Source organism: Pogoniulus pusillus, chromosome 42 (genome assembly GCF_015220805.1).
Source record: "Pogoniulus pusillus isolate bPogPus1 chromosome 42, bPogPus1.pri, whole genome shotgun sequence".
NCBI lineage: Eukaryota > Metazoa > Chordata > Aves > Piciformes > Lybiidae > Pogoniulus > Pogoniulus pusillus.
The window spans coordinates 5930491-5942643 of record NC_087305.1 but is presented as its reverse complement, the minus strand read 5'-3'; the positions used below and the strand labels follow the sequence as shown (position 1 = coordinate 5942643).

The 12153-nt window shown below is 51.1% G+C and overlaps 1 protein-coding gene and 1 long non-coding RNA gene across 2 annotated transcripts in view; both read right to left on the bottom strand.

Moving 5' to 3' along the window:
• LOC135192400 (netrin receptor UNC5D-like) overlaps positions 1-3131 on the bottom strand; it is a gene marked incomplete at its 5' end in the record, with an annotated part of 78379 nt that extends 75248 nt beyond the window's left edge. The window contains one exon of the mRNA XM_064175504.1: positions 3036-3131. Within this exon, the coding sequence (XP_064031574.1) occupies positions 3036-3131 (96 nt within the window). The remainder of the gene's footprint in view (positions 1-3035) is intronic.
• Positions 3132-3570: 439 nt separating this feature from the next.
• LOC135192404 (uncharacterized) lies at positions 3571-6760 on the bottom strand. Its single transcript, XR_010308984.1, has 4 exons — positions 6522-6760; positions 5390-5458; positions 4517-4650; positions 3571-3954 (listed from the first exon to the last, which is right to left on the bottom strand). It is a non-coding gene; the product is annotated as an uncharacterized LOC135192404 (long non-coding RNA).
• Positions 6761-12153: the final 5393 nt, after the last annotated feature.

Sequence of the window (12153 nt, the reverse complement as noted above, 5' to 3'; positions counted from 1 at the left end):
TATTTTGGGCAATGCTTTGTCTTACCAAAACAAAAACACAACTTCACCTGAGTGGAGTGGTTTGAACAGGGGGACAAGAGGCTCCTCCAGCACCCATGTCTTGCCTTAATTTCTGTTTGCTCCTCTAGCACCCACTAAGAATATTTCAAGCCTGCACCTAGCTGAGGTATTGGTAACCCCCAGACTCCGAGAGATCAATACCCTGACACCCTGCGTACTCGGCTCGGGGCGGCTCGCCAGAGGTTTCACTTCGCGAACTGTTGAACGTGCTTACAAACAACCAACAGCTTTAGTCCCAGCAGGGGATCGGAACAGAGCAAAAAGAAGTGGAGACAGTGTAATAAAGCAGCACAAAATGCAATTCCTTTCTGCTGCAGAAATCAGGACGTCTCAAAACCCTCCCTACCCCCTTCCCGCAGAGAGGACTCTGGAGCAGAGCTGGCCACAGCTCCAGTGCTGGCTCTCACACACCTCCGAGCTGGTGACAATGAAGAGCTCTGGGCATGGGCACAGGTGGAACTGTGGCCCACTTCTGAGGAGGTAGGTGGAGGTTTGTCTGATTTGCACAAGGAGCTTATTACACCCAAGACAAAAGGTAGAATTGGGACACTAGTATCTTGCACACCAGCCCTGTCTTCAACTCCAGATTTAACTCAGTGTCACCAGAATTTGCTATTTTTACCTTTTAAACCAATTTATCCAGGAGCTCTGCTGCCCAGAGGCTGGTTTACCTTCTTGGTTCCTAGGTGCAAAATAACACTGTAAAGACGCAGCTCTCTGGACTGCACATGATCAGTGCTTTGTGTGCCAAAAAGCTATTGTAAACCCCCACCATTTTCAGGCCAAAAGGAGATATTTACTTCAACAGCTTGAGGTCCACAGCCCCACCCATGTGCCTTGAAGGGGCTTTGAGGAACATTTTGTCTTCATAAAAATCAGTAGCAATGTACAGTGGCTACCAAAACACAGAGTGGCATTACTGGAAAAAATAAATCCCTAAACAACACTTATTTAGAACAAAATCTACTCACATCTCTAAACACCAAGTAGGACATAGCTTTAGGCTTTGACGTCGAGACGCAAGAATGCTACTGTTTGTGTTCTGTAGACATCATCCCCATTCAGACGCACGCAGCTCAAAACGAGTTGCAAGGCATCAATGAGATAACAGCTATTAGTGTCTCTCCCCACTTTCAAATCCCTGTAGTGCCTGTGCAATCTTTCCTGTGAAACAGAGCCCAAAGCCATCTGCGTGCAGGCACTCCGCGAGCCCGCGGACGCTGTGTGAACAGGGGCTGCAACCATTTCACTTTTCCTCTAATCCCCATTCAGCAGAGGATCCTGGAGCACAATTTGTGGCTGCAGCAGCTTTTGGGCAACTCCATAAACTAAAAATGCCATAGCTCAATGGGCTGTTAACTGAGGTTAACTGCTTAACCCTCAGCTCCAAGTAAACACAACCAAGAAACTACAGGCACCCAACCGATAACAAAAATGCACTCCTCTTCCTCAGAGGAGCACCCAAACCCAGCTCTGCTCCAGTCTAGAACCTGAACTGTCCTGTCTGGCAAATTCTGTTCCTTAACAGCAGCAGAACAGTTAGCACACCACCCCCCAACTCCCGGTGCGCAATCGGATGGTTACTGGGCCTGATCCTGACCGTACCTCACATGGCACAAGACCTGCCATGGATTTGAAGCAGCTGTGAGCCACGAGAGGCAGGGAGCACCACTGGTGTGCTCACACTTGCAGCCACAGGTGTTTCTTGATGAACGTGTTAAAAAGAGAAAGACATTTCAGGCTGTAATCTATTCTTGTCATTCGTTTCACTGTTCTGATGTGTTACTCTTTTCAGAGAGCCACCAAAAGGCTGCATTTTGCCCTCGACTCAAAAGCCTCACGGATTCTCTCTCAGCTGGGCCAGCCCAGGGACATGAATGAGAGAACAGAACGGATGAGGTGGGCAGACAGATTCCCAGGAACCGTGGCAGGATGCCATCACCCACTCACTACCTGTGGATGACTTCCTACAAAGACCAAACCCAATCCAGCCTACACAGAAGGAAAAAGGAAGCACAGATACACAAGTCTGCAAAGAGACACCTCCAGAGAGGGGCCAGTCTTGGAACAGGGAGGGGAGTCTTTTAGGACCGACAGTCTGATTACTCCATGCTGTAAAAACAAGCCATTTGCAGTGGATACCATCACAGGCTTCAAGCACAGAAGCTGTACAATCAAGAGCAGGCAGCTTCCTCAGAAAGGAGAGCATAACACTGACTGCCCCCTTGCCTCCTGACCCTCAGACACTTGCAGTACTTCGAGAAGTCCAGATTTAGTAGCCAGGGTGTGAGCGGTGCCAGGCGATGAGCTGTTGACATCCCCTGGCTATTCGCCCTCAAGAGATTATTTCACTCAAGTGATTTAGCAGGAAAAACTTGAAAAGGCCTCCAAGCACCGCTAATCCCCACTTTACAGGCGCTAAGCTCCCGCCGCGTACCTGTGTGCATGCCCATCCAGCCCCGGTGCTTGCATTGGTTGACAGGCGATCCGATTCTCGCTGCCAGAAGAGGACAGGGGATCTCCCAACCCACACCATTTTCGGACACCTCGATCGGTCGCCAGGGCTAAGGCAAATAGCCCACAAAGCCACAGTCCAAAAGATGCCCGCACAGCCTGGATTCCCAAGGACGCACTTCCCTGGCAATCGGCTCCGCTCCGCGCAGCTCGGCCGCCAGCGCGGCCGCCGCTTCCTCCGCAGCGCTCCCTTCCCTGCATCCCCCCCAGCCCGGCTCGGACACTGCCCCGCTCCCAGGCACCTTTCCATCGCCCTCCACAGCTCCCCCTGCGCTGTACTGGGTTCTGTTTTCGGGGTGCGGGTGAGGGGGCTCCGTTCGGTCCGCAAGCGGAGGGGCAGCGCGGAGCAACCGGTGGGAGCCGCCCCAGGCTCGAGGCTTCCACCGAGAACTTGCCCCAGGGCCGAGCGGGATGCGGAGAGGAGGCGGCGCTGGGGAGGGGTGCGGCGCCCGCCCGCTTACCTCGCAGGGCAGCGGTCCAGCTGCAGAGCCCCAGCAGCCACAGCAACAGTCGCTCCAGGCGCAGGGGGCAGCTGCTCCTCGCAGCCCTTCCGCCCATGCTGTCCCCTCAGCTCCCACACCTCCGGCCGGTGGAAGCAAAGGGACGCGGAGCTCCTCTCGGTCCCTGCGGCTGGGGCAATTCGCGTCGCTTCTCTAGGCTGGATTTTTCTGTTTCGATTGTTGTTATTCTTTCTTTCGCTCCTCCTTTCTTCAGCGGCGGCGAGCCCAGACGAGGGTGGGCAGCAAGCTGCGCTGCGCTGCGCTCCGCTCAGCCCCGGCGCTCCGCTCCGCTCAGCCCCGGACGCGCCGACTCCGGCGCCGCGGCGCGCGCCCGCTCCCCTCGCGAGCCGCCCCTCCCCTGCAGCCAGCTGGGCCCAGGCGGGGCGGGGGCGGGGGCAGGTGCGCCGAGCAGAGGCGCACCCCGCGCGCACACCGCGCGCACACACCGCGCGCCCCCACCACACACACACCGCGCGCCCACCGCGCGCCCCCACCCCCGCCTCCCCCCGCCGGCCGCCACCCAGCTCTCGCCCCCCGCCGCGGGGGGAATGTAAGGGGGTTGGGGGCACAATGCTGCTCCCTGAGTCCTGCCCCGGGTGGGCGGCTGGAAACGGCAGCAACGCTCCCGCTGCTCGCAGGACGTCAAGGTTGGGACCTAAAGAGATCATCGAGTCCACCCCCGGTGTTTTCGCGGTGGAGCGAGGCTGCGGCTGCCGGTGTGTGCTCAGCTAAAGTTCGGAGCAATAACGGCGCTGTGGCCGGAGTGGGGTTGGATGTGGGGAGCTCAAGTCCCACCTGAGCTGCGTTCTTGGGGGAGCCCCACGTCCCTGGGGGTTGTTCTACTCTCACCCTGCTAAATTCACACATTTGGGCACAAAGCCTTAAAAAGATAAAAAATAAAGTCCTACTGTTAACAAATCCATGGAAATACTACAGGAGCCGCCCCCCACCCCCAAAGCAAACACAATTTGTGCCATCCTTATTAATATTGCATGGCTCTGTGATCAAAAGTTCTTTTTCTTGCCAGGAGTGTCACTGTTTCGCTCTCCCTTCCCCCACCTAATTGCCTATAAACGTTTTTACGGCACACCTGGCAAGGAGAGGGGACGCAGAGCCGAGCACACCGTGAGCCCAAACCAAAAAACCACCACCTGTTTGCTCAGTGAAATTGCTGCTGAACAGGTCTGATTGATAAGAAATGGGAACCACCTGAAGGTAAGTTGCTGGGGCACAGAGAACATCGCCTCTGACCTCATCCATGGCCAAATCCCAGGTTCTCAGGGGTTATTGTAATTTCCTTTGCCGTAAGAATCAGTGAGAAGAGGGGGAGAGGAAAGGAAAAATGCCACAGTGGAACCTGGTGTGTCAGTGGGATGCAAAAGCTGCAGTAATGGAGCAGGAAAAGGGATAAAATGAGATTTGATAGCAATAATTTATCTCACCATGAATCTGCTATGACGCTGCAAAGTGAGACCAAAAGAGGATCATTCTGACCAAGAGATTGAGTGCTGTGGGAGGCACACATGGTGTGTTCTAGCCACGATGTGACCAAACCGTGTTGGTGGGCAGGACACCCCTGAAACCACAGAACAGCTTAGGTTGGAAGGGCCCTCAAAGCTCAGCCAGTTCCAACCCTCACCTTAGGCAGGGACATCTCCTGCTAGAACAGGGCACTCAAGGCCTCGTCCAACCTGGTCCTGAACACCTCCAGGGAGGGAGCATCCACAACCTCCCTGGGCAACCCATTCCAGTGTTTCACCACCCTTGCTGTAATCACAGAATCAAAAATGGTTTGGGGTGGAAGAGACCTCAAAGCTCATCCAGTTCCAACCCCCCTGCCGCAGGCAGGGACACCTTCCACTAGACCAGGTTGGTGAAGGCCTCGCCAAGCCTGGCTTTGAACACTCTCAGGCTTAGATAACTGCTCCAGTGCCTCACCACCCTTTCCACCCTCACCAACAATATTTGTTTTCCATTTCCCTTTCTTTTGACAACAAACTGTTTTCATCAGCTGGCAAGACCAGGAGGGTCAGAAGGGTTCATTCCCACCCATGCTTTGCACTTGAGCAGCTGCACCAAGTTCAGCCCACCCCAGATTCAGGAAATCCAAAACACATCTTGAGTGTAAGGAGACTCTTACAAAGTGCTTGGAAATGCCTGGCTGATAAATGCTGGAAAAATGCAGTAGAAGCACTTAGGAGCCAGGCCTGTCAGTGGTCCTCCTGCAGGCAGCTTTGTATTGTGTTCAGGAGGAAACAAATAATTAAAGCAAAAGGAATTTGTAAACAGAATTTTAAGAGAACGAAAATCAATACCTGAGAGCATCACATCAGAAGATCTCTCGCTGCCTCTCCATCATGTGCTCGCTAGACTTCAACTCTCAGCTGCAAAGGCAGAGAGCAATGATATGAAAAATACATTTTATTCCATAGCCTTTCAGGTCACTCTCTGCTTTCAGTGGCTTGTAAGGAAAATTTAAACAAAAAAAACTCCGCACTGACATGGAGGGCCAGGACCAGGAGGTTTCACTCACAGAGCCCCCTTTCCTAGCACACACACGCAGCCAGTTTTGCTTCCAGCCCAACTAATTATCTATTTTTGCCAACGCCACCAAGTCCATGCTCAGTGCTTCAGACAAAAATACCAAGTTCTTAGTCCATAAAGCATTTATGATGGGAAAGGAGAGAGCAGAAGTAGGGGGGAAAAGGGCAACAGCTGGTAACTTCAATCTGTGCAGATGGAAAGATAAATAGCACAAAATACTCCACCAAGATAAAGCCTCAGGGTGGGGGAAGGATGTGGCAGTGTCTGAGCTGCTGAAATGAAGCTCTAGATGAAGGGCAACGTCCTTTAAGCACTGATGCACAGATACAGCACCTTGCAGAAGCACAGCTCTAGCTGTGCTGTGGCAGTCCAGTGGGCCACTGTATTTCTGTGCATGGAGGTTGTTTACACAGCATTTGAAACCAAACATCAGGGTGCAAGCAAGAAGGAGAAGAAGCAGGAATGTCAAGGTCTAAGCAAGGAAAAGAAGCAGGAATTCAACCAAAGAGGATTAATGGAGGGAAATGGAGAAAAAAAAATGGAGAAGCTGAAAAATGCTTCAGGGAAGGTGTTTGTTCTTCCCCAGCACTTCGAAGGTTAAACTTTAGAGTACATATTCCACATCTGGGAGTCTAGATTTCCTAGAATCTGAAAGTCTAAAGTGTGATGCAGCTGATGCAAAAATAAATGCACTAACCAGAAATCAAAAAGGAGAAACAAACACAACTGAGTACCTTGATCACAGCAGCCACATACCCAGAGAGTAGCAGTATCTGTAGGAGGGATAGACAGAACCTGTAACCTAAAACCCCAGCTCTTGCCGTCAGCTCTGCCACCACCTCACTCAACAGGTACCCTTGAGCACCTAGTTTTCCACCCCTTGCCCCCCAGGCAACATCTCACCCTGCCACTGGGCTGGTTGCTGAAGAGATTTCTGCAGTCTTCCACCACATTAACTTGCTAAACACACAGCATTTTACATCCATGGAGCACATTTTCCTGGCTGGAACGTGTCAATGCCCAAGAGTTTTCTATAAGCCATACAGCTACAGCCTGAAAAGGGGGAAAATAAATACTACATCACCTCCCCCCCGCTGGAATCTCAGCAGAACATTCCAGCTGAGCTTGCAAAGGTGCTTTCAGTCCCTATCTCTTCTCAAGTGCAACATAAAAATCTGCAGCCAGGTGATTACATTTTGTTTCTTACTTGATGTGTGACCTTGGTGTAACCCACCTGTGATCAGAATTCACATCACCTGGATGGCAGATGACAGGCTAGGGAGGGTCATTGGCAGCCTGCTCTCAGGAGCAGATGAAAAGGCAGCTGCCTCGTTTTGCAGCTCTTGCAGATAGAAAGGTAGCTGAGATGGCACTGGAAGCTGATGGAATGTACCATTGCTGTGCTGAACATATGCAATGATGAAAGGAGAATAAATGCATCCAAAGCACTGATGTATTCCACAGGCAGCATTAGACACAAAGCAGCTGGCTCTGTGCAAGCATTCACATCTGTACAACAGGTAAATAATTCAGGAGCAGGCAAGAACATCTGACTCTAACAACAGAGAAGCAGAGAAACACTTAGAGCAAGCTCAGGCATGGTGATGTAGAAGTGTTCTAGACTACTGCTGAAGACTAACTCCAGTCTGACTCTGGAATTATGGAGATCTTCAGCTGGGAAGAACTTTACCACATTCCTATAAAGTAATCCCAGAGGACATGAAAGTCAAGGAGCAAAATCGATGACAAATAGGCACACCAGTGGATATTAAACCCAACAGAGTATCCAAGCAACCTGCAGTTCATGAAGAGCCTGGAAGAGGAGAGCATGAAAGGGAAGCTGTACTTGGCTTGCTGGGGCACTCACAGCAAGGCTAGGGAGCAGATGAACCATGAAGGGTCTGACCAGCAAAGCCTTTCGTATGCATCAAACATGCAGAGAGAAGGATGGGGGCAGCATTCCACCAGACATCATGAATATGCAGAAACACAGCTGAAATTCAGCCTCAGTGTTCCTTTGCTCTCAAGTTTATGGTAGTCTATAGCTGCCTCTCTGCTATTCTACAGAGCTCTCTTCAAACAACAGCCAGATGGATGTGGCAGTGAGGAGCTTAGGGTCAGCTGCCATTTAAAGAAGGCAGTCCCTCCTCCCTCCCCCTGCTAAAGTGCACTCTGCCAGGTGGGCAGCAAAAAAGAGACAACAGCCAGATCCTAGTTCTGTCCTATCATTTCTCCATCTGCAACAAGGTCTGCCCCAAATTCCTTCATGAGCATGGAATGCCTGTTCTGCAACCCCCCTTTGCACTGGGCATACCCTGCAGGCAGCTCTGTGCACTGACAGGCTCTTCTCAGTGATGCCCAGTGCCAGGACAAGGGGCTCTGGGTGGAAGATGAGGCCATGGAAACATGAGGAGGAATTTCCTCACTGTGAGCACTGTGAGGGTGCCAGAGCCCTGGCACAGGCTGCCCAGGGGGACTGTGGAGTCTCCCTCTCTGGAGATATCAAAACTCTGCCTGGATGTGCTGTGATCTATTCTGAGTGATCCTGTTCTGGCAGGGGAGCTGGACAGGTTGAGCTTTGCAGGTCCCTTCCAGGCCCTGATACTCTGTGATTCTGATTCTGTGAGAGCTGGGATGCTCTGTGGGTAGAGAGAGAGCAACATCAAGGTGAGGCTCTTGCACTCCCACAACTTATAACAGAGACATTTAAACAATAAACCACATCAAAGGAAGAATTCATTTTCTCCTCTCATGCAGCATGCCTCACTCCTCTCTCTAATATGGGAGTTCCAAGGTTGCATTTCACAGAATCATAGAATGGTTTAGGTTGGAAGGGACCTCGAAGCTCAGCCAGTTCCAATCCCTGCCGTAGGCAAGGACACCTCCTACCAGAACAGGTCACTCAAGGCCTCATCCAACCTGGTCCTGAACACCTGCAGGGAGGTTGTGGAGCACAGAAGCACCCAATGTGATCAAAGATTTTGTGCTCCACAACCTCCCTGGGCAACCTGTGCCAGTCTCTCACCACCCTCACTGCAAACAACTTCTTCCACACATCCAGTTTCAGTCTCCCCTCTGTCACTTCAGGCCCATTTCTCCTCATCCTGTCATTACCAGACCTTGCCAATAGTCCCTCCCCAGCCCTCCTGTAGCCCCCTTAAGATAGTGGAAGGCTACTACAAGGTCTCCTCCAAGTCTTCTCTTCTCCCGGCTGGATAAGACCTTTAAACCTGGGTCTGTATCTTCACTGGACTTAGTGAAATCTTCCCAGACAGTTCCTTCTGCTACCTCAGTGCAACAGAAATATTTAGCAGCAAGACAGAACTCTGGATCCAGCTACATGGCTCTTAGAAACAACTCCTAACAGCCTGAGTTGCCATAGCATCTGCTATACCAGGATTAAGGCATGAAAGATGTGTATGGAGCAATTAATCAGCCACAGCCTTTCATTAACACTTTTTAAAAAGGTTAATTTTCACTTCTATTTTGCAGACTTTTCAGCTGCATTCTAGGAACTGAGAGCACACAGGCTAAAAACTGATGGTGGATGTCCTTTGAGTCCCAGCTTTGCCACCTTTGTGCACCACTGCCCTTGCTGGCTGTGCAGCTCTGCACCAGGACCTCCAGTGGCTGCATCACTCCCTCTATGGGCACACGTGGCTGGATATACTATGCAGATTTCACGCCAGAAAACTCATACCTGCTTTGCTAAAGCTCAGCAAGGCTTATCTGAGATCATCCCAGCATTTTGCCTTGCTCTGTTCTGCAATATAACCTCAGTTCACTGCTGGACAGAGTACCTGGAGGTGGCAACAGAAGGCAGGTGACAGTTGTGCCTGTTTCTGCTCTGTCTCCCATCAGGACACCACAGCAGTGTCTTCACCCCCAGCCAGGGCGCAGTCTCGCTCTGCAATGGGCAGAGCTCTCCTCAGCTTTTCACTCACAAAGATTATTTTTCCTTATGCTCCATTTTAGTAACTTGAAATGAGAGAATGTGGAGAAGTGCTGGTGGGTAACAAGTGTCCATGGGGCAGCAATGTGCCAAGAGGCCAATGGGATCCTGGGGGGCATCAAGCAGAGTGTGTCCAGCAGATCCAGGGAGGCTCTCCTCCACCTCTGCTCTGCCCTGCAGAGACCTCATCTCAAGTGTTGCCTTCAGTTTGGGGCTCCCCAGGTGAAGAGGGACAGGAACTGCTGGAGAGAGTCCAAGGGAGGGCAGTGAGGATGATGAGGGGAGTGGAGCACTGCCTGGAGAGGCTGAGGGCCCTGGGGCTGCTTAGTCTGGAGAAGAGAAGACTGAGAGGGGATTGAATCAATGTTTGGAACTCGCTGATGGCTGGGGGTCAGGAGGGGGGGACAGGCTCTGCTCACTGCTCCCTGGGACAGGGCAAGCAGCAGTGGATGGAAGCTGCAGCACAGGAGGTTGCAGCTCAGCACAAGGGCAACTTCTTGGCTGGAAGGGTCCCAGGGCCCTGGCACAGGCTGCCCAGAGAGGTTGTGGAGTCTCCTCCCCTGGAGCCTTTGCAGGCCTGTCTGGATGTGTTCTGTGTGCCCTGAGCTAGATTGGATCGTACTGCTGTGGCAAGGGGGTTGGATTGGATGATCTCTTTAGGACTCTTCCAACCCCTGACATCCTCTGAGCCTGTGATCCTGTAATGCTGCTAATTTTGGTTCCATATGAATAAAAATCTGTCAACCATTTTCTACCAAAGGACAAACAGAGGGGGAAACCCTCCCCCCCCCAAAACACACCTTAAACCACCCCACTTGCTTTAAAGTGAAGTCACCACCAGAGCTGCCATAAACCATCAGTTGTGATGAGTTAAAAATCTATACTGCGTTCAAATGGATCAATGTGAGATGAAATGCAATTATCTGCATTTTTCTGTGTTTACTCATTCAAAAAATTCAACAGAAACAGAAGTTGCTCTGGTCAGAGTGAAGTGCTGGGATGCAGAGTGAAGGGCTGTGCATCAGAATGGGGTCTGCATTAAGACGCCAGGGGGGTGACGAACACCTGAACTTCACTAATGGATTTAAGAATCACAAGGCCCAGGCATTTAGAAAATGTCATAATCTTAATACCTAATTCCCTCCTTGACTTGCAAGCTGGAGGAGTCAGCTGCACACTTCACATCTTACCTGCAGCCTTTCCTTCCTCCGGACGAAGAAGAATTCCTACTGCAGCATTAATTACTCCTTGCTTTCTATGCCCCTTTGGATTTCACATAATTCAGTGCTCTGATCCCAACAGCCACTTGTGGCACATCCAGAATGGTTGTTGTGGCTGCAGCTGCATTACAAGTGAAGGGCAGCTCTGATGTGCTCCAACCTCTGGATGAAGAGCTCAGGCTGCAGACAAAGCACTCAGCACTGGCACTCCCCAGCCTTTGAAGTCCCTAAGTATCTCTTCCGGATTTAGCATCCTGGCTCAGATCTGCCTGTCTGAGCTTTCCCTTGGAATGGGAAGGACATGGCAAGAAATAGATGATGCAAGGGGCAGATGCATGTGGTTTAAAAAGTGTGCTTTGAGAGCAATCAGAGTACCAAAAGCAGCAGGACATTAGAGAGGCAATTCAGCAGCTTGGCTGTGTGCAGTTTTGTGGTTAAGAAAGAAGGTTACACATCCTCCAGAGAGAGACTATCTGAGAGATTCTTCAAACCACTGCAGACATTGCTGAGCAGCTCAGAGCTGGCAGGGATGCTGCTGTCTGTGAGCAGCAGCATAGGCAGAGGGCAAGGGACAAGAACACTGGGCAGGGCTGTGTCTGTTCTGGCAGCACAGTGAAAGAGTGAGTGGCAGGTCTGGCCATTTCAGTCGCAGGCACAGGTAGTATTGTTCTCAAAAGGCTATTACTGAATCGGTTTGGAACCTTCCCATCAAGCAGGAATTTGTTGCCACCTTTCCTTTTCATCCAAACTTACACAGCTCTGGCAAGCAGAATTCACTAAAACCTTCCTCTGGCAATTAACCAGAGAAGGCTGAGATGCTCAGCACCTAGGTCTGATCACAGGGCAGTCATGTAATGCAGATGGAGAGAATCACAGGCCATAAGGACCAGAAACACACAAAGGAACTTCATAACTGGAGAGCAGAAACCCCTCTCACTCCTCCTCTCCCAGAACAAAACCAAACCCACAACAGCAAGAAACAATACAAAACCAAATGATAGGAAACCCAAGCAACAAAACCCACAAACAAACACACAAAAAATCAAAATCAACACAAAAAGCACAGAAAATCCTTGCATGGAACCTGCCAAAGGAAGATCATCATCAGCTCACTGGCAGGAGAAGAGGTTAATGCTCCAGACCAGGGTTAATGATCCAACCTGAATTTCAACTTGGATGTTGCCACAAGCTCTCTGTGAAGCCTGGGGTGTCTGAGGAAAGATACTGAAGCAGGCAGCAGTCATTTAAATTGCAAAGGTGTTTGGCTTGATTAGGGACACCTCAGCCTGCTCTCATTTGCTGCAGGCGCTGGGCTAAGGCACACAGCTCCTGTCGCCCCTGTCCTAAACAGTGCTCTGAAGCC